The sequence below is a fragment of the Rhinichthys klamathensis genome, unplaced genomic scaffold, assembly GCF_029890125.1.
Source record: "Rhinichthys klamathensis goyatoka isolate OS25496 unplaced genomic scaffold, OSU_Roscu_1.1 h1tg000127l_1, whole genome shotgun sequence".
Taxonomy (NCBI): Eukaryota; Metazoa; Chordata; class Actinopteri; order Cypriniformes; family Leuciscidae; genus Rhinichthys; species Rhinichthys klamathensis.
The window spans coordinates 5,475,831-5,501,086 of record NW_026606664.1 but is presented as its reverse complement, the minus strand read 5'-3'; the positions used below and the strand labels follow the sequence as shown (position 1 = coordinate 5,501,086).

The window sequence follows — 25,256 nt, the reverse complement described above, 5'->3', positions numbered from 1 at the left end:
AAAGCAACACCAAGGGCCCCCTTTCATCTGATTGCCACACCACAGTCTTCTACCGCAATAAATATTTTTTTTATTGTTATTAAAGCTGCAGTCCGTAGCTTTTCCTCTTTGTCACCATCTCTGTTCGAAAACTGCAATTGCAGTTATTTGCGGAATTATCAACTTTACGTGGGTTGTACATCGGCATGAAACAGCGCGGATGAATCCAATGTTTGAGGAGAGTGTGCGGCTGTCAATCACCGTGCCGGTGTGGATACTGGCATTCAGAATCACACATTATACTTTTTGGAAGTCTGACCAATATTAGAATTTTCAACGGAAAATAACGTCTGAACAAGTAACATCCACTTTTGTTCTGATCAACTAAGGGGGAAAAAAGCATTACAGTAAATTGTATTTTGTATAAACATAACAATCATAGTGCTATGAAATAAACGGTGTATGAACGGAATCCCTGTTATGCATAAACGTGTTATAATATAACATAATATAAACATCTTGCAACAGGAAAATTTTCATTTTTTTCTTTATTATTTATTATTATTTTTGCACACTAAATAGTCCAGGCTATTTAACATATTAACCCTCTACTGCACAGATTTTGATGGAATATCATGATCAAAATTACTCCACATAATTTCTTGGTTCATTTTGGGAACATCCGTAAAACATACGGATTATTCAGTAACGAATCACCACTATCAGTTTCAGAGATTGTTTCTGCTGTGGTTTCATTTTGGAATTTTCATCGGCGAAATGACGATAAACCAAAACGTAAATCTTCCATTACAGATTTGCGCAAAACTTTTGCAATTTTTTCTAAATTTCTAATCTAAATCTTTTTTTCCCTCTCGCGATAAGTCATTTAAACATCATTGCAACGGGTGGGTAGGTTTATAGCCTATATCACAGCCACCACCACACTAGACATTATTATTATTAATGGAAGAAGATGTGGTGTGTTATCCAAGCATTAAATGGCAGGAAAAGACCCTTATACTGCGAACGGCACATAGGCTATAGCCTAAGGAGTTTCTGGGTGTTTCTCCCTCATTTCTGCTCCGAGGTCTTGATTGTGGCATTTCTTTGAGTTTTAGAATCCAGTATTCCTGTAATTATTGTTTCTTTTATGAATTTAATAAAGAACACTGTCTCGTATTATATCCAAACGGTCAGTGTATATTTGTGCCCATTCGTTTTTCCTTATTTAACCCGTAATTGCAAAACGAAAAATGAACGGTTGTTGTTTTTTTAAAACGCTTTTAAAAGTTGAACACCACATTTTTTTAATTCGAACTGTACACAAATGCTGCACAAAAAAATAAATATAGACTAAATTTCAGATTTTTGTTTATGACTTTTTGCCCCTTTATTAAACATTTAAAATATAAACAAATTAATATGAAAAAAAAAAAAAGTAGATTTGACTGGTTTTCTAAGGCCAAATTAGAACCTGGAAATTATATTTTTCCCACAGTGCTGAATGAGAAGAGCCATATTTATGTCTCTGGAACCACAGCCTACAGAAAGGTGATTTAGGTGAGTTATAGGCTAATGATAATAAATGTGTCTGAAAAAATAACGAGGCATTTTAATGGTTTATTAATAAACTATTGTTTTCTAAATCAGTGTCGGCTAAAAACATCATCTCCGCTGTAAGGCGCGAATGCACCTTTAGAGAGAAATGCACCTTTCATACGGATTATATAATCAGAAGGTATTAGCTTTCGATTCGAATTTGTTCGTTTTAAAGTGGACATTTCAAGCTTTAGCCTACATAGGCTATATTTTGTTTCAGTTCTCGCGCTCCAGTTTAGTTAGTTTAGGAATTTTTGCATCCCTTTTCTGCCTTTCGAGTTTGTTTTTCCTTTTTTGTGCACCACTATCACTTTTTTTCATCATGTTCTACATGAAAGCATAACGAAAAGAGGCGTTTCCCAACGTCATGGCGCAAATTGTAGAGTTAATTTGATTGGGCGGTAATTATATCAGTCAGGCACATTTTCCAATAACTTCTTGTTATTTTATTATACACAAATCAAACACCTATGACTTGACGATCTCATTTTCTCCAGCCAATCACGGGCCCCCTAATCCCACCTAGCCCTTTACGTAAAAATGTATAAAAATTTTGGTAAATTTACAATGCTAATAACCAAATGCGTCATTACAGTCTGTAAATATCTCTTAACAACACAATGCAATCACTAGTAAGACTTCCTGTTAATAAAGTATCTGGTAAGAATCTGTTCTATATTAACAATGCATTAAATCACATTACACATTAATAAACCACAACAAATAAAACAAATTAAGTGATGTCTCATGTCTCAAGTCAAGTGAATTACGGGTCATTGGACACGCGTCCAATCACAACTGACTTCTGGAAAAGGGGAAGTAGCAAATGACATTTGAGGTTATTAAAACAGTAAGTCAACCTCGACTGCCAAAAATAAAATTGTTCGAGCGAGCAAAAGCAGCAGGCGAGAGCAGATCGACCGCGAGAAATGACCATGCGCGCGCGCGAGGGCTTGTATTGCGTGCAGAGGAGATGTCATGCGCACGGTTTGAATAAGCTTGCGAGATCCCCGTTTCCTCTCGTGTAGATCTGTTATGCTCTCGCGAAAGTCATTTACCGCGCGCGCCAGCATCAGTTGTGCGCTCGTTTATTTTAGTCATTGATTTGCCGCCATAGGTGAGAACATGTAAACATAAAACGATATCTGCATTTGTGATTGTAGAAACGACATACAAGCGCTACTCTATACTGCTAAAAACTTGCGTTCGAACAGTCAGTAGTAGATAATTTTCATTAAAATATGAAAATATACTTACAGGCTGTGCCTGTGAGTCAGAATCGTGACTATCGTCTCTATTACGGTTAAGCTCACATGACATTGCTGTGCTGCATGGTCACAAAAGCTTATCATTTGAATGTGTTTTTAAGCAATGCACCGCATTAACACCGTTTAAGCGGCGAAAGAGAACTGTCTTAGAGACTGTTTCTGAGCGCTGTCTGAGAGACGTGTGCACATGAAGCCACAGTGCAGACGTCGTGAATACTGAACTGAGTTGTTTTTGCCACCGAATTGGGCTTGTACACAATACACATACTTGTGCGTCAAAATGCCCATCTTTACAAGTATCCTCATAAACACAGTCATTTATGTCTTAAGTGAAAGTAAACAGTTGAGAAAGAAAACACGTGTAACAATATATTGGATCCGTGCATTCACTCGTAAAGTGACGGCAGCCTAATAAACCTGCTGCTGTCTCAATGTTAGTCAAACTTCTCTTGACTGAATCACTTTTGTAACTTAAAAAAAAAAGTATATTTAATTTACACAGTGAAGATTACGCAGTGTTTTTTATACATTTGATTACTTCATAAAATGCATGTAGTATTTCTTGTGCTTGAAGTTTTTTCAGGTAGGCCCATTTCATTTGTCTGTTTGTTTTCCTATTGCTTGTAATTAGTTGCCTTGTTCTTATTTTCTCACTGACTGTTTACTTGTCAGTAAGCCAAGTTTTTTTTACTTAGGCTAGTATTAGTTTGTGATATTGAAATTGATGACAATAATTATTTCAATTGTATCAAATTTTGAAATTATAAAAAAAGTACTTAAAGCAAAGCTATATAAACTATATTGTGATTACATATATATATATATATAGAGAGAGTTATCGTGAAATAAGATGACTCATCCACCCCTATTGCCCATGATGAAGGGTCAAATGAAGAGATGTGTGGTGAATGAAAGCTCCGAGTCTGAGCTGATTTCGCTTACCTCTGTGAGAGCATGAAGCTGACCTTCCTGAACACACACCCCCATGAATCTACATCACAAAAACAAAAAGAGAGGTTGATGTTAGATGCTCTAAAACAGTAGAAGTTACAAGTTTGAGGAGATCTTTCAAGGATCCCAAAAAACCCCTGCATAAAGTAAAAAAATCAATGCACAATGGAATAAGCGCAAACTCAGCAATATCATTAGACTAAGCTGTTGTCATCTACACCAATGCTGACTTTCTCTGAGGCTACTGTCAAATAGACTTATTTATGCTCTACGTTCATTTCTTGTGTCAAAAATGGCTTTTACAAATGACACCACTCAGACAGGTTTATGGCACTGTACATCAACACTAGCTATAAAATGTGAGACGGTCTCAAGTAGACTGGAGGGTGAATCTGTGATGTGAACAGATACAATGGCACAGTAAAAGCAAGATTTCTGCTGTAAAAACAAATAGCTGATTTTTCTTTCAGACATGGAATATGTGGCAAAGGGTGCAAATAAGTGTTGTTATTTGAAAGAAAAGCAACACATTACAAATACAGGTCTCGACAATATTTAGCACTGATAAATTAATGTGCACTAATTTCAAGATTTTTTTTTCTTTTATTTGGAATGCAGCACCACACACAAAGTGCAGTAGTGTCTATTTTTATGACTGCGTTACATAGTGAATGACACATACAAATTCAAAGTGAATGAGTGAACAAGTGAGCGGTGTTAGACAACATGTATAAATGTGTCAATACAGTAATATCTCTGCCACTTTCTCTACCGCTCGAAAGTTTGTGGTCAGGAAGTTTTTTTTTCATCGAAAGTAATAAATACTTTTATTCAGCAAGGATGCTTCGAATTGATCAAAAGTGACAGTAAAGAAAGACATTTATAATGCTACAAAATATTTCTATTTAAATTAAAATAGAAAACAGTTATTTTAAATTGTTATTCCCAACATTTATGTTTAACTGTATTTTTAATCAATCAAATACAGCCATGGTGAGTATAAGAGACTTCTTTCAAAAACATGAAAGACAATCTTACAGACCCCAAACTTTTGAACGGTATAGTGTCTGAATGCGTAAAGACTATCTCTAAGTATATCTTGACTATATCTCGGTCACTTGTGTTGTCTGACGTGAGGCGTCACAAAAGGCTATTAGCAGAAGTAAAATGTTCCGAAAGTTATCAATTTGCACAAATGACAGTGCGAACAGTCAGAGAGATCAGATTTGAAAAATACAGACCATATAAATGTCTAGTGTGGGACCTACATAATATAGACATGCAGTAGCTTTTCACTAATGTGTTCTCAGCCATGACACAACGTATCAATGTCCCTGAATGGCCACCTCACACGAGTCATTACACAGGATACAAATTTGTCTGTTTTCAAAGTTATGGCCCCATAAAGCACAGGCCTGGCTTTTATTGCGGGTCTATGTTGGGATTTCTTCAACAAAGATCTCCTCAGCCTTCTCCTGTCTGCGCTAGAGTCCCTCCACCCCCATTCAATAAGATGTAACAATGGTGTGATTGTAAACCACACACAGACCCCCTCTCTCTCTCATCCACCTACAAACTCACATTCTGCTTTACAAACTAGACAAGCATCACAAAAATTTCTCTAGGTGGCATTTTGTCATATAAACATAACATAATAAATAAAATAAAAAATACATGTAACAAACAAATAATTAAACATGAGTAAATGAAACAAATATACAAATATTAAAAAACATACATAAGTAAAAAAAATAAAAAAAATAAACACTACATCTGAACTACTTGTCCTATATTCTCAGGTCCAATTCCCCATTCATCCTCAGGTGAAGTCTATCTCAGCAGACAAAACTCACTAGTTCTTCTCTGAGCTGATGTGGAGAACCAAGAGGAGGCTTTTTGATCTCAATGAAATCTAAACTCAGGATGTCGTTACACTCCATCTATTTTTAATGGATTTCTGTGGAACGGGGAGGAAGAGGTCATCTCTGCGTTTCCATTACAAAGGAGAGAAAGATTCATATTGAAAGCAACACTCCCACAGTCTCCCCATTTAAAGGACGGCATTCATTTTGAGCCACTGGCAGTGCATAAAGCGAGGCACACACCTTGTTCAAAGAGTAGGAAACCTGATATACACTCACCTAAAGGATCATTAGGAACACCGGTTCAATTTATGCAATTCATTAATGCAATTATCTAATCAACCAATCACATGGCAGTTGCTTCAATGCATTTAGGGGTGTGGTCCTGGTCAAGACAATCTCCTGAACTCCAAACTGAATGTCAGAATGGGATAAAAAGGTGATTTAAGCAGAAGACCCCACCGGGTACCACTCATCTCTACTACAAATAGGAAAAAGAGGCTACAATTTGCAAGAGCTCACCAAAATTGGACAGTTGAAGACTGGAAAAATGTTGCCTGGTCTGATAAGTCTCGATTTCTGTTGAGACATTCAGATGGTAGAGTCAGAATTTGGCGCAAACAGAATCAGAACATGGATCCATCATGCCTTGTTACCACTGTGCAGGCTGGTGGTGGTGGTGTAATGGTTGGGGGATGTTTTCTTGGCACACTTTAGGCCCCTTAGTGCCAATTGGGCATCGTTTAAATGCCACGGCCTACCTGAGGATTGTTTCTGACCATGTCCATCCCTTTATGGCCACCATGTACCCATCCTCTGATGGCTACTTCCAGCAGGATAATGCACCATGTCACAAAGCTCGAATCATTTCAAATTGGTTTCTTGAACATGACAATGAGTTCACTGTACTAAAATGGCCCCCACAGTCACCAGATCTCAACCCAATAGAGCATCTTTGGGATGTGGTGGAACGGGAGCTTCGTGCCCTGGATGTGCATCCCACAAATCTCCATCAACTGCAAGATGCTATCCTATCAATATGGGACAACATTTCTAAAGAATGCTTTCAGCACCTTGTTGAATCAATGCCACGTAGAATTAAGGCAGTTCTGAAGGCGAAAGGGGGTCAATCACAGTATTAGTATGGTGTTCCTAATAATCCTTTAGGGGAGTGTATATTAAGCTACATCAGCTACTGCTTTATATGAATATGCTTTATATGCTTTACTTCCATTTTCCTGTTTAGTTACAAGCTTGTTAAATTTACTTTTATTGGCATCAGCTCCTTAGTTTCTTGTAAGCGTAAACCGCAACTGCAATCGCCAAGACACCAACTTAATAAAGTAATCACACAGAGACACATGGCAACAGAGAAAAGGACACCAGGGGAAGAAAAGAGGAAAACCAGAAAAGTCAAGAAAATCCTTAAGATAAATTCTAAGAAGTTCGTAAGAATGTTCCTGAGCGCAAATCTTGAAAAATTCTAAAGTAGTTCTCAAATATTTCCTAAGAACATCTTTTTTTTCTTAATGGAAAAATGACAGGCTTTGGTGTTATTTGATTGAAAGGCGGGTATTGCCGAAGGCTCGCTGACTGAAAAACACCTCAAAGCCTGTCTTTTGTGCTGCCTTTACCGTAGTTATCATTATAAGGGATCAGACTATTATACTAGTAGTCTATATAAAAAGAGAGACGTGTCAGCCCGTCTCATTATCGTTCTCTCAGCTGATTATCTCTGGTAATGTGACACGCCCACGGAGAGCACGCGCTATTCAAACGCAAATATGTGAAGCAACACATTGAGACGCGTTAACGCCCATAAACTCTGAAAACACACATTATTTTTTAGTCAGATTAATCTACTGTCGTCTTGCGCGGCTATATGAGGAACAATCCTGGGACATTTACCACTGGGTTTATTTTCACTTCGAGGATGAACAGATTCAGCTGAGAAGTAAGTGTTTTTTGCAAGTGCTTTGTTCTAATCGCGATATAGAATAACGTAGTGTCTGTAAACGGAAAAATAGCGTACTGTTAAATGTGAATCATGTTTGTGTGTGTGAATGAATGAATGAATGAACGCACAGATACGCACTGTTACAGACTAAATAACATTTCGTTGACTCGTTTTGGATAAAGTTTTTACTCTAAAATAGACATCAAATAAGCTTTTTTTAGGAGTTTCTGCTCATATGTTAAATATATAGTATGTTTTGTCAATAAACTAATCAACTAAGATGTTATAGTGTTTGTTCAAGCTATATCAAAATAATGAATCCTCAACTTTGAAATATGTATGATCAAACTAAGACATTTATGGAGAAAGACAATTTTCTTTTCAAGATGTTTCCAACTCTAACTTTGAACTTTGAACTGAAATAAAACCATGTCTATATGGTGAAGGGTGTGTGATAGAAGTGTCCAGACGTATGCACCCTGTATTTTCCTTATATAAATCCAAACAATCTAAAAGCCATTCTTTTTTAAATCTCCTCATTCTTTGTGCAAGGCTCCTGTAATGATATGGCCTGATAGCACCTAATAGGGCCATTATGGGGAGGGTCTTTGTCTTTCTCAGGTGTGAAATGCCACACATATTAATGAGAGATCACGCCTCCTGCATAAAGCTTTCTCAAACAAAACACGTCATTAAAAATGTAAAAGACTTTATTGACTTATCTGAATGAGTAGTCAGGATGATTCTCACATAGTTTTGGAGCAAATATTCTAGGCTATGTGATACAATTTTCAAAAGTCTTGTGAAGCAATAATCAATATGTGTTTTGTGGTCTTATTTCAGCAACTTTCATTTTTATTTTTTTCAATAACCACGCATAAACATTATTCTATTAAAAATACAAACATGTACATACATGTTGCTCAGATCTCATGGTAGCCAAGTTAGTGCTATATAGAGTGAATTTACACCTTTGCCATTAACATGTTTATAAATAACTGAAAAAAGCACAAATGTCAGTGCATGTCAAAACATCCCAAGGGCCCCAAAAACACTCTGGTCCCCAGAGGGTTAAAGGCCTTCTGAAGCAAAGCGATGCATTTTGTAAAAAAAATATCTATATTTATAACTTTAGAAACTATAATCACTGGCTTCCAGTAACGGCGGTACATCAGTCTAGTTCTGGCGGAAGAGTGACCTCTGACCCGACGCATGACATATTGAAGAACGCAGAAGCGCAGAGAATATAGCAAAACAAAACACCGGTCACGAATTAGAGAATTTAAGAGAAATGTTGTAGGATTTCGATATAAGAGAAGAGGAGCTTGACTTTGTTGCCCAGCCCTATTTGTTTGAACCGCGAGAGGCGTTACTCACAAAAGCTAACGCTACTCCTACATCCTGCATCATACGTCAGGTCAGAGGTCACTCTTCCGGGCGAATTAGACTCGCGTGCGGCCGTTACTAGAACCCAGTGATTATAGTTTATAAAAATGCATATTTGACAATATGTGACATTGTTTACAAACTGTTTCATTTGACGTCTTTCTGCGGTTGAAACACGAGTGATTACATGAGACATGATACGGATTTTGGCAAGTTGTACTGTATGTTTTAACAATGTTCATTCATGTTTATTTCGCGTTGTAACTGGTATTAAAGCAGAGGAGATGATTAGTTCACGTGCGCTCCACGCTGCCGCTTCTCTTGAACTGAGGCGCTACAGCGATTTGTCACGTTACATTAAACAGTGCCAAAATGTTTTTTTTTTCGTAGAATTTCGACAGAATTGGAAATCTGAAACTTTGTTTCATATCAAAATTAACAAAGCACAAAGCTTATTGTGATTTATTGGATTTGAGGCGCGCTACAATGTTCCATTTATTCATCAACTGAAAACAGGGTAGACTAATCGGTTCGTATAAATCGTAGATGTTGGTTCGTAAAAATGAGAATCGATTAACACCAAGTATGGTGGCCCATTTTCACAAATCTGTGCCTTGCATTTCACCCATCCAAGTCCACACACACAGCAGTGTGTATTGAACACACACACACCGTGAACACACACCCGGAGTGGGCAGCCATTTTTGCTGCGGCACCCATGGAGCGATTGGGGGTTAGGTGCTTTGCTCAAAGGCACCTCAGTTCTGGGCAATGAGAGTGGAAGAGAGCGCTGTTCATTCACTCCCTCCACAATACATTTCCTGCCTGCCGAAAAACCCACTGTGACAATGGTGTTAAAATGAAAGCAAAGTATGTTGTGTGAAAGCACCTGAGTATGTTGGGGTGGGAGAGTCTGTTCATGAGCTGAACTTCTCGCAGCATGTTGGCACGATTACTGCTTAGCTTGTTCATCTTTAGGGCCATTACCTGGTCCGAAGCTTTGTGACGCACCTAAAACAAACAAAATGAGAAATGTTCTTTTAGTCTTACTCTGAATTTGAACTAAGCCATACCGACAAAATGAAACGAGGAAGCAAGTTCTTATATGCTCTGAATGTACATTCTTTATATTCCTTCAAGATGAAAAGAATTTTGTTCAGTGCATCTTGGCCCATTGCTTCTCACTGGCTACTATGATTATGGGCATTGGAGAAAATAATAACCACAACATTAGACCAACAATACCACTCAGATGGGAAGTGACATACATTACCATAGAAAATCATTGTTAAAAATCTTTATTACAGAACCAATATTCTAGCACGAGGTGAAGAATGGAATAGACAATCATTGTTAAAAATCTTTATTACAGAACCAATATTCTAGCACGAGGTGAAGAATGGAATAGACAAACACTAACTGCATAATTGACTATTGGCCATGTATGGTTGGGGGTTTCATAATATTTCTAAAATGTGCTTCTGCATATCCGTTTTCCTAGTTTCCTTTTTGTGCTTTCATCTCACTGACCAATAAAAAGGCAAATATCAACCACAGGATATCCTCATTAGTGCATTTTTTTTATATATAAAAATATATATATATCTGTAAAACGCTGACTTCCTCAAACTGCATGCAGTGATGGAAAGACAAAACACAGCTGAAGGATTACTCAAAATTCAGTGCTAGGGAACCAAAACATTGAATTCTGTGTTAACTTCTGTGAATGTTGTACACATAGCAACATTTTATGAGCATGTCCTTTTACTTTAAATGCATGGTGCTGACTGTACTGCAGTGTGTAACCAATTGCACTTCTGGGATCAGCAGCCTAGGAATAGCCCGTTTCGTGTGGCCACCAACAGTGAGAGCCGCCTGTCAGACATGGACCCAGATGCCTTCTCTACTGCACCCAAACACTCAATCTGTTCTGCTAATATCAAGTCACAGCTTGCTGCCTATAATGCAACACATCCAGTGTCCTAGGAACATTTTTCGGTTCCTCAAACGTAGATGGATTAGCAAATTGATCAATATGATTATTTAGGGATTCTCCATAGCGCTGTGAGGTTTTAGGATGTTTGTTTGAGTTCATCATATGGATACACATTGAAACTCATGTTCAAATAAACTGAAATGAGCTATTATTGTATTAGCTTTCCAGACAGGTTCTTGGAGACCCCTATCACAGCTGGTAGTTGGCTCAGCGCATTACCCCTGTCTGTGCCACAAGCAGACACCCCCTGCCTGCCATCCTAAAGACATTTACTGTGCTTTAAATCTCAGCCACCTGTGTGGGGAAGGGAGGGAATATTCTTAATAGATTTATACAACAAAACACTGACCAGTAATGTCCAGACCTGCAAACTCAGAGGAGGAGAAAAAGGTGACGTGTTTACAAATGATATTGTTGTTTTCTGGGGGCGAATTTGTGATTTTAACGTGCAAATTAAGCATTCAGGTTCACTCTGACAAGAAAATAAAGGGAAAAGACAACATTTGCGTAAAGTAAAAAACAAACAAAAAAAACAACATTTATTGACACTGGGCATTGAAATTTCGTAAAGTACATGGTTAATTTCCTCACAAAAAAAATAAAAAAAATAATCTCAACTAATGCTGTAAACTATACAGGGAAAACCAGTAGGAGCATCATAATAATATTAAAGGTTAAAGTTAATCGATCTGTAGGCTACTAATTTAAATTACACAAGGAAAAAATAGTGAATAGATTTAACAAAATGCCCTTTCCACGGTTGAAACACTGATTGAGCGATTACATGTGACATGATACAGATTTCGGGAAATTGTACTGTGTCTTTTTCTTCATACCTTCTGATGTTTATTCATGTTTATTTCGTGTTGTAACTAGTTAAGCGGAAGAGATGATTAGTTCACGTGCAATCTGTCCTGACACTGATTATTTTCTATTTCATAAATAAATAGGATAAGGCAATATTACAAACGGTTTCTTTGCTTTTTTATTTCGGGATTTATTGCTCACAGTTCACGTGTTGGGTACTTTGTATTGTGTGTGGATGACCGTGTTCATCCGCCACCACCGAAGACCCAGGAAAAACCCTGCTTTCACTGCTATGACAGAAGAATTGATCTTAGTAATGGGCATCATGATGATGCACTCTTCTCTCAGGGCTTTTCTGACCTCAAAACTTCATTGAATTATTCACAGTGAATATAAACCCTCAGAGCCTACCATACCACTGATGCTCAGCATCAAGGGTAGTATTAGCCGCGTTTCCACTGTCGGGCCAGTGCTAGGCCAGGGCTTTAAACGGGTCGTGCCGGGCTAATAGCCTCGGGCCAGTAGCACCGGGCCTGCGTTTCCACTGTCGGGCCAGTGCTAGGCCAGGGCTTTAAACGGGTCGTGCCGGGCTAATAGCCTCGGGCCAGTAGCACCGGGCCTGCGTTTCCACTGTCGGGCCAGTGCTAGGCCAGGGCTTTAAACGGGTCGTGCCGGGCTAATAGCCTCGGGCCAGTAGCACCGGGCCTGCGTTTCCACTGTCGGGCCAGAAGCTCCACAGCGCGTCACTAAAACACGCCCGCAACACGCCTCTCTGGAACAACATCACACTAACCCATCATTTCACCAACAAATGGAAGTTTTATCAGAAAACTAATCAGAAAGAAATCACTGGAAACAGCGTGCATCGCAAAACAAACATGATAAAAGCGGCCGTTCGCTGGCATTTTTGTTGTTTACTTGAAAATTTAAAACCCAAGCATCGATGTTTTACCACAGGTTTACAATAAAAAGTGATACATTGATCATAATGAATTAATTTATGTCAAAATTGCACATTAGTCACACAGAAATAAATTACCGTTAGGTCTATTTCACAAAAGAAAGAGGACACACTTACATTATTCAGTCGAGGCTGTTTCTGTTTATTTGGTAGTTACAGGACATATATCACATTTAGAAAGAATGATAATTTCTACAAATAATGTTATATGCCACCAAAAATACGACCTGGGGAGCGTTAGCACAGTCTCGACTCCCAGTAGCTACAGATATATTTTCAGTCAGAGAAACAGGAAGCTCCCGAAAAAAAAGTAGATAGTCCGGTATAAAGAGACTACTATGTAGTATATGTAGGCTACTGACAGATAAAATAAAAACATGATTGTGATAGCCTTTATGATTGGTCTGACTTCTTCAAGCGTTCACCATGTTTTTTTACTATGCGTATTCAAGCGTTTACTATGGTAATGGTTAGCGCGCATAGTCTTTTGCATCGCGTATAAATATTTCTACCTTATACGGTGATCAGAATCCACATCGGATCACAAACAGAAGGCATTAAAACATGAAAGTGAGTTAAATTATTTTAAAAGTCTTCAATGCTGACAGAATCCATCGGCGCTGTCTCTCGACTCAGGTAATCCCCGCCTCTGTTCGTAACCACTCCTCTAGCCCGAGCTGGCCCGCTTTGGCCCAAGGTATTCGACGGGCCAGAAATCCTGGCCGTTGGCCCCGAGTAAGCCCCGATCAAGCACCGGAAGTGACAGTGGAAACGCGACTGGCCCTGGCATGCACTAGCACGGCCCGGCAGTGGAAACGCGGCTAATTTAATGTAGGTCTTAACAACTAAACAATTATACATTACAAACTCTAATCAACACCCAGATGTTTTTTGTAAACACCAAAAAAAAAAAAAAAGGAAATTATCTGACATTACAATGTTCACTGTCACGATACTTGCCAATATGTAACCAGTGAGCAATCAGGAGGGGTTAAGATGAGGCCCAACAGTATTTAAATAGACTTGAAGCAGCCAGTTTTACCACACTGAAAGCTAGTTAGAAAAAGGAATCTATATTGATATGTAGATTTGTAGATTTGCCTTGCACAACATTAGGAGGATCAGGCCCTTCCTAAAGGCTGATTTATACTTCTGCGTCGGACCTACGCCGAAGGGTACGCGCGCTACACACAGCCTACGACGTAGCTACGGCGTGAGTTCGACGCAGAAGTATAAATTGGGCTTAACAGAGCATGCTACACAATTCCTTGTCCAAGCGCTTGTTCTATCTAGACTGAACTATTGTAATGCTCTCCTGGCTGGTCTTCCAGCTTGCTCTGTCAAACCTCTGCAACTGATCCAGAATGCTGCAGCCAGAGTGGTCTTTAATGAGCCGAAGAGAGCACACGTCACTTCTCTCCTCACAAAATTGCACTGGTTGCCAGTTGCCACTCGCATTAAATTCAAGTTACTGACGTTTGCCTACAGAACAACCACTGGCTCTGCTCCCTTTTACCTAAACTCATTACTTCAGACTTACGTGGCATCCAGAAACTTGCGCTCTGCAAGCGGATGTCATCTTGTTGTACCATCTCAAAGAGGCACAAAATCTCTTTCTCGGACCTTTACCATGACTGTTCCCTGCTGGTGGAATGACCTGCCTAACTCAACCAGAACTGCTGAGTCCACAGCCACTTTCAAGAAACAGCTGAGGAGGCATCTTTTTCGGCAGCACGTGATCCAGTAATACTGAACCACTTTCTCTTCTATTAAAGTTTTTTATTTAAAAAAATATATAATAATAATTTTTTTTTTTTTTTTTACATGTACTGCGTTAGATTAAACTGGGAAGGGTCATAGCACTTGCATATTGTCCTACTGTTAGTTTAACTGCTTCTATTGTTCTCATTTGTAAGTCGCTTTGGATAAAAGCGTCTGCTAGCTAAATGAATAAATGCAAATGTAAATGTAGAAATAAACTTTCTTCGTCAACAGAACAAGTTGAACCTGCCACAGGCGCAGATGACCAATCTTACTCCGCTGTTATTGAGTCAGTATTGTGCACTTCTATAACTATCTGGTTTGGGTCAGCACCAGGCAAATCAGACATAAGAAGACTGTAACGGACTGTTAGGACTAGGGGTGTCCATGGTTAACTGATTAACCGATTAACTGTTAAAAATTGCGTAACCGAGTGAAACATTTTGCTCGGTTAAGTGGCGTCCAAGGGGGTAATCCATCGACCGGAAGTTGAAGCCGGCCGGGTGCCGCCATGTTGTAGCAGAACTTCACTTGCGTTAGCATTTCCATTGACTCCCATTCATTTTGGCGTCACTTTGACAGCGAATAACTTTACATCTGAGGCGTTTAAAGACTCCATTTGTCCATTATTTATTTCTAAAGAAACACAACAATTTATAAAGGGCTCCATTACCTTCTATGTTACATTATGGCCCCGTAGAAACAGTTTTAGTAAAAATAGGCTAACGATTGCGTCATAACCACTCGACTCTCTGTCGCGCTGTACAGAAATTACCGTACAGACAGGAGGAGAAGCTCGCAGGCAATCGGGAGGACGTCCCGTCAAGAGAGAAGCCCATAGATAATGAGTCCATAAAAGCAACGGAACACTTACTCCTGCTCACTCACGCCAAAGAACTCTTTGCTCAAGTTCCCCGTCTCTGCAAGATTAAGGTTGGCAATTTTCACGCACAGCTACTAGAAGATTAACGTCTGTCAGACAGGTTGCTCACGTCATCAAGCTTAGTTTGAGTCGGTTTGAGTCTGCGCGTCAGGAACGGAAGTGCTCAAAAATCGCTAAAAATGGGCTTCAACTGTCTCAACTGAGTTCCAATGAGATGGCTCTGTCCATTTCTTATACTGTCTATGGTGGCGTCAATGGCGTCCATTGAATTTAGTTGTAATACATTTTTGCACCACCAGAGACCGCCAGAGCGCTCCCAGACATTTGTAATGTCCACAAGAAGTAGTCATGACCAGTTTTCTAATATGAAGCGGGCAAAGAAAAGCACAGCGTGGGAGCACTTTAAAATCGAGAATGACGGGGCAAAATGCAGGTATTGCAATGCAGTGCTTAGATATACTTCAAGTACAACCTCGTTGTTGTACCATCTCAACAGCCAACACCCGGGCATCATTATGGTGTGTTCACTCCGAACGCGAATGGAGCGTCAAATCAAGTCTATCGCGTCTAGTTGGACGCTTGAACATTCGCTCGAGTTCAAATTATTCAACTTGCGCGGAAGACATTCGCGGCAAACGCGTCGCCCAATTCGCGTCATTCGCAACGCCCGGCGCGAATGATGCGTCTATTTGCGTCTTTGCATTGACTTTGTATGTAATCACTCACGCAAATAATTAAATTTGTGTTCGATGTGAACACACCATAACTGCTCTATCCTTACCACTGCATTTTATTTCTATAAATTAATTTCGTTTCAAATGTGGTCCAACCAGTTATTAAAGGTGTTAAAAATGAACTACCCCATTTCTCGTGTGTCTGTATCTCGGGGTTGCAGCGCGCACACTATGGTTAACCGAGTATTAACCGCTAAGGGCCTCGGTTAACGGTTAATGAAAAACTTGAAAACGTGCTGCCCTAGTTAGGACAGCCAAAAAGTTAATTGGTGTGCATTGTGCAGCTGCCCAACCTTCAGGACTTGTACATCTTCAGAGTGAAGAAACGGGCAGGTAACATCAGACACCCCTCATACCCAGGCCACAACCTGTACTTCTACCCTCAGGCAGATCTCTGTGCACTAGAACATCCAGGCATAAAAACTTTTTTTTTTTTTTTTTTAATGCTATCTCCAGCTTAAACAATTAACACAGCAATTACTACCTTTTTCTATAATTCATACCTCAGTACTTGAGAGATTGTGGAAATAATTTGATATTATGTAAATACATATATACAGCAGTATACAGTACATAATGCAGAAATCTATACATAAGTCTTCTGTTTAGATATACCATTTTATTCTTATTTTCTTTCTTAAATTTTCTTCCAATTTGTGTCATATGTATGCATGCATGTACCAAGAGCTTCAGGAAAAAAAATTCCTCGAGTGTTTGCGCACACTTGGCGAATAAAGCTCATTCTGATTCTGATTCAGAACTCAACTCTGCAGGTGGACTTTGGTAAGGGCAAGTGACTAAGAACTGAAATCGAAATTACTTATTGTCATCAGACAACCATCTCACCTTGTAGACCTCTGAAAAAAACCCAGAGCCAATCCACTCGCAGATGAAGTCATCGAGTCGGGTCAGGCAAGAAAAGGCACTGATGAGGGCCCGGTAAGAAGAGGGACACACCCTGTCCAGCGGTGCCAGACCGGTTTCTGCTCCTCCTCCACAATCCAGGTCATCCAGCCGATCTGGCCGTGTGGGAAACCCAGCAATGGAGTTCCGTTTGCTCCGCTCCATTGCTGCTGGTGCAAAAATTAATCTGGTAGATTATCAATCACCGGTTCACATTTTTGATGGTCCTGTCCAGACCTACAGAGGAATAAACAGATAAGTAAAATATTGTTAATAACAGTACGTTGGCTATGTCCCATTATATTACCCATTCTTATTACAACTGAATATGTTTTGTTTACTCAAATAGTAATCTGTAGTGAAGGAAACCAAAAACTAGGGCTGCACGATTTGGATAAAATGTCATATTGCGATTATTGAGGTCAATATTGCGATATAATAAAAAAATGGTTTCATGCGTCAACTTACTTGGTTCTAAAGCAAAATGCACACACAGATTAGTGATAATTCTGAAATGTGTAGCCTATTTCTCAGCTCAAACTAGCAACAACAACTAAATGATTGATAACATCTATAATGATCAATAAGCCACTGATGTCTGGATAAAAATTTGGATTTAAAAGGGACAGTGAAACAGTATGTATACAGTACACTATAGTACATGTTTTCATATCATTATAAATTAAGTAATTTGTTGACTAGATGCTACATTAGTGGAGAACGTACTCGGTTACTAACGTAACCTCGGTTCTCTCTAGAAAAGGGAACGAGTGCTGCGTAATATCTTACGCTCGGGAAAAACTTCTTTTCCACAAGATATTGAAGCCGAAAATTATCCTTAATTTTGAATTAATGTAAAACGCGTTGCGGCAGCATGCAGACATAGGCAAGGCGGCTCGCGTGCCTATTGGCTGTCCTGCAGCAACTGCTTCGCACCCACTACGTCACCTCCCGCCAAAGCGGGCGTGGCCTGGGCCTATAAATATAGCTCGATGGGCTGATATAATCTGGTTTTTCATCGCCGAAGCGAACCAGAGCGTGTTGCAGGCACAGCAAAGATACGCAGTACTCGTTCCCTCTTCTAGAGAGAACTGAGGTTACGTTAGTAACCGAGTACGTTCTCTTACGAGAGATTCTCTCGTACTGCGTAATCTCTTACGCTAGGGGAACACAGTGTAAAACGCTGTGCGTGCTGGGATCCAACACCAAAGTCCCAAGGGCAGGTGCCCGGGGCTCATATAGTGCATAATCACCAGGGACTCACAAAGAGTATGAGAAGAGAGGCTAGAAGCGTCATTCCCAATAAGTTAGCGTCCTAAGGGAGCTAATCACATCAACAGTGTTCCACACAGTCAGGGTGAAAATGTTCTGCCTGAACTGTGTAACAGTATGGGTTTTACTTTTGCCCATGGAGTAATTTTATCGATCAGCGAGCGGTGGTCAAGCGGTTGTAGTATTCTGAGCCGAAGCAACAGGGCAGACAATACTGATTTTAGACCGAAAGTAGTTTAGCCTGTAAGGCGGGAACCTCTAGGTTATAAAACCTTATAAATGTAGACGGGGAGGCCCAGCCTGCTGCCATACAGATCCAGATCTTGCAAAATAATCCCGCTAGACCAAGCCCACGACGAATGCCTCTTGTGGAGTGCGCTCTTGACACCCAAAGGACACTGTAAGCCTTTAGACGTGTATGCCAGCGCTATGGCATCAACTACCCATCTGGATAGGCTCTGTTTCGATGCGGATAGTCCCTTAGCATGTCCGCTGAATGAAACGAAGAGCTGCTCAGTCTGTCTGAAAACAGACGAGGAAGGCTCTTAATGCGCTGACTGGGCAAAGGAAGCTCGCATCCTTTTTCTCGTTGTAAACCGGCAGGGCAGACAGGGAAATAACCTGAGCCCTGAACGGTGTGTTGAGGGATTTAGGCACGTATCCGTGTCTTGGTTTAAGTATGACTTTTGAGTCAATTGGCCCAAATTCCATACACGTCGCACTTACTGAGCGCGCTTGTAAATCACCTATGCGCTTCACTGAAGCAAGAGCCATAAGAAACACTGTCTTGAATGACGGATGTTTCATGTCCGACAAGTGGATTGGCTCGAACGGGCACCTTTCATGGCTTCCAAAACCGTGGAAAGGTCCCACATGGGGACTGAAGGGGGGGTCTGGGAGGATTCAGCCTCTTAGCTCCTTTAAGGAAGCGGATGACCAGATCGTTCTTCCCCAGTGACTGGCCAGTCGCGGGTTTTTTAAACGCTGCTATGGCCGCCACATAAACTTTGAACATGGATGGGGTTCTGCCCTTAACCAGTAGCTCTTAAACAGGGTACCCCCAGGATCCTCCTTAAATTCAAGGCTTTTTAAGACCTTTTTAATACCATTTCAAATGAAATTCAATGCCAACTTCGTCCCCATTCCGACAGAAGTATGAGGGGAAAATGTCAAATCTGTATACATTTTAAACCCTAGAAAATAATTATGTACAAGGAAGCTACTTGACTGATAATTTAAGTAAAATGTTTTATTTAATTCATTTAATACATAGGCAACAGCATTGTAGCGCGCACGTGTATGTAGGCCAGTGTAATTCTGGCAGCCATTTTTTATTTAGTCTTAAGACGAAAATGTTTATTGGTCTTAATCACATTTGAGTCATCCAGTTTTTTATAGTTGTAGTTGACGAAAATTCTTTGCATTTTTTGTCCACTTTTAGTCAAACTGCAGTTACTTTACTTTTGGTAGTTATTTTATATGTATTCTTTAGACAGAAAATGTCATCATAATTATTCTCTCTAGGCCAATTCAATTAGGCTTATGAGAAATTATTGACATTGATCGACTTTAGCAGTAGCACTTGTGCAGTTCTACATAATTATCCCTTTTTTTTTTACCTTTGTAATACCTTAAAAAAAAAGACAGAAATAATGCTTTAAATAAAACAATGTTCATTAAATTTGCAATGTTAAAAAACATTAAAATCGCCAGTAGGCCACCTAACTGTAGGTAACTCCCTATCTTTATGAGTGATTCTTTGAGTCATTCATTAATTGGATCTCACGATTCGTTCAAAGCCACATATTTCGTTGCAAAACAGAGCAATAAGCCTGACAATGCTGTTTTAAATGTAGTACATCACTTAATGTTACCCTTTTTTTCTTTTCTTTTTTACTGTTGTATAAAATCAATGTCACATTTGAAATCGTGTGGATATTCGGGAAACATTGCATTCTTGCTCGTATGAACACTGATGGATATATCAGCCTGCATTTTGATCGCAGATTTAGTCGCACAAACAGCGCAAGCGGCTCGTGACAGAACACAGACCGACTGGATGACACTTTAATTAAAGTACAACATTTTAAATAAAGATCGCTGAATGCCAACTGTTGCCAACCAGCTTGTCTGTGTTTTCAGATAATCCGCGCTTCAGCAGTGTAGAGAGAGAGCGTGCGCATGGTTGCCAGATACTATTGAAAAGACCGGGTAGAAAATATGTTCTTTTAACAGAAAAGCTCGTATTTGGGGTTTAAATTCTGTCATTTGTGGCCACAGCGGATTAAACTAGGCTAGGTACTATCTTGTTCTGTACCTCACTTGCCTAGTAACCATAGTAACGGGTGCGCACGCGATCGCTTTTTCTGCTATGACGTGGAGCGCGAGGTGCACTCAACCAAACTCAACGTTGCATACATTTTGAATTAGCCTACATTAGTAACAGTTAATTTAGTTACGGTATGAACTTAATCCTAGCAAAGGCAAAAACATAAATAAGACCTTTGTAACGAAATCCAAGACTTGGTATACAAAATTCAAGGCTTTTAAGGCCTTAATTTGAGATGATCAAATTCAAGACTTTTTCAAGACCCGCGGGTACCCTGTTAAAGGAAGGAGAGAACTTTCGTAACCCCGCAGTCTAGGGGTGAAAAGCCTCAGGCTTTGCACCAGCCAGAAAACACAGACCATTTTGAGGAATAGAGCCGTCTAGTAGACGGCGTTCTAGCCTGCGTGATCGTGTTTAACACTCCCTCCGGGAGGTTTGCGGGTACCCGTTGATGGCCCATGCGTGCAGGGGAGTTCCACAGAGCTCGCCCAATCCTCACTGTCCGACGCCAGGATAGAGCAGCTGGCCTCCTCTACAGATGCAGCTATCTCGTCGTCATTAATGGCGGAAGCGGCGGCGGACGGCGGCCGTTGTCCGTCGGTGAGCGACTCGAGTGAAGCTGGTGAAGCTCGCGGGCGAACCGGCGAGTTTTCACGGGCTGGAGAAGGCTCGGGGACCCGCTGAGTACGGCGCTTTTTACGCCGCGGCACTACAGCGGGCGGAAGTGCAGACTCTGAGAAAAATGCCAGGTGAGTCCTCAGTTACCATGGCAATAGCTCGCAATGATGGCAGCCGCCGTCAGCGAGCGCGAGAGCTGTATGATCCTTACCCAGGCAGGAAACGCAGATGAAATGGCGGACCCCGTCGCTGAGTGCGGCTCGGCACGAGCCACAGGAACGAGGCATCTTTAAAAAGACCCTGCTCTTTTAGAGAGAGAGAGAGAGAGAGAGAGAGAGAGAGAGAGAGAGAGAGAGAGAGAGAGAGAGAGAGAGAGAGAGAGAGAGAGAGAGAGAGAGAGAGAGAGAGAGAGAGAGAGAGAGAGAGAGAGAGAGAGAGAGAGAGAGAGAGAGAGAGAGAGTCGCAGCGGCGAACACACACTCGACAGAGTAAAAGGATAAACGCCAGAAAGCGTAGCAGGTACGGCAACTGAAGGCGGCGAGATGAAGGCCAGCAGCTTCAGATGCAAAGGCTTGTCCCGCAGAAAGCTTTTCTCAGACGGCGCGGCTTCTTCACTCCGGATCCAGTGATGCGTGAGCTTCGTTGAAGAGATGAAAAATCAGATTATATCAGCCCATCGAGCTATATTTATAGGCCCAGGCCACGCCCGCTTTGGCGGGAAGTGACGTAGTGGGCGCGAAACGCCCCCATTGGATTTGACGTCACCAAGGGCCTCTCTCGATAGGCTGCTGCAGTTGCCGCAGGACAGCCAATAGGCACGTGAGCCACCTTGCCTATGTCTGCATGCTGCCGCAACGCGTTTTACATTAATTCAAAATTAAGGATAATTTTTGGCTTCAATATCTCGTGGAAAAGAGGTTTTCCCCGAGCGTAAGATATTACGCACGCAGTACGAGAGAACCTCTCGTAAGAGAACAGCAGTATATTTGCCATGGAGGCTGAGAGGATGCTAACAACATTAGTAGTACCTCAAGCAGTTAAAACTATGTAACAAAAACAAACGCAAGTCCGACCCAAATGTTTAATGTCACGATTGTTACCATCTATATTCAAGTAGCCGGTTTGCAAACAAACTTGAAATTGTTTGAAAAACAAGAAAAGAAAAAGACATATAAAACAGAGGACGGATATGGGATAAACTGTCCCTGCAATGTTCCAGTTATAAGCTTGGGAATGAAATAGGGAAATAAATAAATAAACAAAACTCTGCCAGGATCTAAACTCTGGCTTCCCACTCTCACAGTCGAGTGCCACACCCCAGTAAAAAGCCACTTTAAAAAGGACCAAAACATTTACGCAGGCCCTAGGCTGCTCAACAGCTGGCTCTACTCACTATATTGTGATAAATCAACTCAGTCCATTCCTGTAGATTCCTCCTGTGATTTTCAAATGAAGGAGCCAATCATATGGCTAACTTTCAATAATAATTAAAGTGGGCTGTCCCTCTGTTTTTGTTTCCATAAACATTCACTCAATTATGTGATTTACTGTAGAAAGCAACCAAAACTACAGTGTGTTCTGAGTTGGAGTATGTAAGAAGGACTGGACCACTAAAGACAAGCCCTAAAACAGCTGTTTTGATCATGAATCCAGTGGCAACTTTCCACAGAGCTCATTTCAAACTTGACCTTCAGTTGGGAAAGCCTTAAGGGAAGCAAACACTTAATAATGTTCAACTTACTGCATGATTTGACCTATATACCAATCTCTTATTTCCAAAAATAACCCTCTCAGCCTGGAAATAAGCATGTCACAAGGTCAAAAATTATGCACTATATAGGCAACTACAAAGGGGTTCCACCAAAACAACAACAATGACAGTAAGCTAACTAAACATTGCACAACAAGACCTCAATTTGATGTAGCACTATACTCTACTATCTGACTCATGATCTCTAGCAGCCAAAAAGACAGACACATTCCAAAAGAGGTTGTAATGCCTTCACAATCTACAGGTTCCAGGTATTTTAAATGACATAATAATTAGACAGAGCGACCTCGCTTATGGTGTGAACAACTGCATGTCTGACATTCCAAAGATTAGAAATAAGAAATGAGAAGGACTTGACCATCTTGTACAGACATTTTTCAGCTCATACCACACATTTAGTGCATGCATTTGACATACTTAACAGTGGGAAAACAGCAAGGAGTTATTTATCATGAATCATCTTAACACCTCAAAATCTGCTCAAGATGTTGCTAAGAAGTGCTTAGACGTAAATAGTCCTATTAACGAGCATACTTAAGACACTTTACAGGCCTAAACACATAATTCACTTCACCGGGTCAATATATAAAATTACAACAACGATTTATTAACAATTGAACGGTTTTGTTGAATTATTACAAACCATCCCCATCATTTAATAAACGAAGAACACATACGTTAGGAAACTATGGCAACGTTTCCTAGCAATCAGGTTGAATTTGAAAACTGCTATACACACTGCGCGTGGTGGGTAGTTACTAGGGAAGCAGAAGAAAGCGGACGCGAAAACAACTCGGAAGTGCAAGTGTTGCAATCCGAGATCGCATAATTGATGCTGAGTTGCTGACCGAAAGTGAACTCGGTTTCTGCAAAACAATAAGCGCCAGAATACCGCTGAGAATGGTGATCAGGTGCAACTGCATTGCTGTCATTAAACGGTTACTCATTATGTGAACACCAAAGCGCGTTTTAATTGTTTACTGATACACGCGCGTGGGTATCACGTTCAACGTACTTTAAAACCAAGAGGAAAGATCGTACAGAAAAAGTTAATTGTCTTACCTGGTCATCGGGCTTGAAAGTGAAGCAAAGATATTCTGGCGATCGAAAGGCCTCACTTAGTCCCATTGCATTTTGAAATAGCAAACAAGGGCCATACACTACAATCCATTAACATGTAGATATAATTGCCTGTTTTGACCAAGCGTCGGCTAGGCTATATTTGAACTGCAAGACGAATTAAACAACACAAGCTCCGTGTGAGCGTATTAAAACTTAATTTACCGCTGAACTATAATCAACTTTTCTACAAAAACGCAATTTTCAACGTGCACAAATAGATAACTGCGTATGTTTCGTCGTTCTGTCCACAAACATGAAGCGGTCAAGAGAAAATAAATAAAGCGCGAGCTCTTTCTAGGGAGTCATTCTTTCAATATCCTGTCAGGCTCTTCAAATCGGTTTCTATATTCCTAACTAATTTAGCAAGCAGTGAATCGCCAAAGACGTAATTCCACTTAGGGTGAGTTAAAATGCAATGAAATATATTCAAGAGACAGCCACTTCCATAACAGTTGCCTCTCCCCACGGACCAAAACTTACGTTTTCATTTGATGGAGATGGACGTCAACGTCGGCCATAGAGATACAAGAGACTTCTTAAACGGTATTATTTTGAACCAATCACTGGGGAGGCAGATACCACTGTGGGCGGGTATTTCGATTGATTGACTCGTCTTTCCGCGAATCAAAATGTTTACTCAAGGTACAGTTGTGCAATGATAGGCTTGATTATATGGCATAATAAAATACATATACAAAAGTAGATTCACATTAGTAATGGTTATTAGGCCGTATTCTTAACATCTCTGTGTGTTTTAAAATGCATTCCATTGTATTATGAGATCGAAAACAATTGTAAGAACAACAAACAATTGTGAGGGAATGCATTGACAACATTTTAAGTATTTATTCCGTTAGAAATTCTAAAATTAGCCTACTAACCCACTGTGGGTAAATTGTTATGTAGCCTATATAGGATTAATGTAATGATGCCCACTTATATTTTAGCACAGAGCTGCCTTCCAATAAAACGAGATGGTCCTCGCTGCAGAACACGAAATCCAGGGGGAGGAGTTGGATCCAGATCCAACTCCTCCCACCTTACATATACCTAAACCTACCCATCTCCGCCCCCTGATCCCTAATCCTACCCATCTC

The 25,256-nt window shown here is 40.3% G+C and overlaps 1 protein-coding gene across 2 annotated transcripts in view; it reads right to left on the bottom strand.

The window, feature by feature from the left end:
- Positions 1-24,700, bottom strand: part of tesk2 (testis associated actin remodelling kinase 2) — a 50,051-nt gene extending 25,351 nt beyond the window's left edge. Inside the window, exons 1-4 of one of the 2 annotated variants that reach the window (XM_056256649.1) lie at positions 24,640-24,700; positions 16,991-17,284; positions 9,892-10,013; positions 3,789-3,837 (exon numbers count right to left, since the gene is read on the bottom strand). In XM_056256649.1, coding sequence (XP_056112624.1) covers positions 3,789-3,837; positions 9,892-10,013; positions 16,991-17,212 — 393 coding nt within the window. In that variant the 5' untranslated portion in view covers positions 17,213-17,284; positions 24,640-24,700. The other variant, XM_056256648.1, reaches the window with a different exon arrangement.
- Positions 24,701-25,256: the final 556 nt, after the last annotated feature.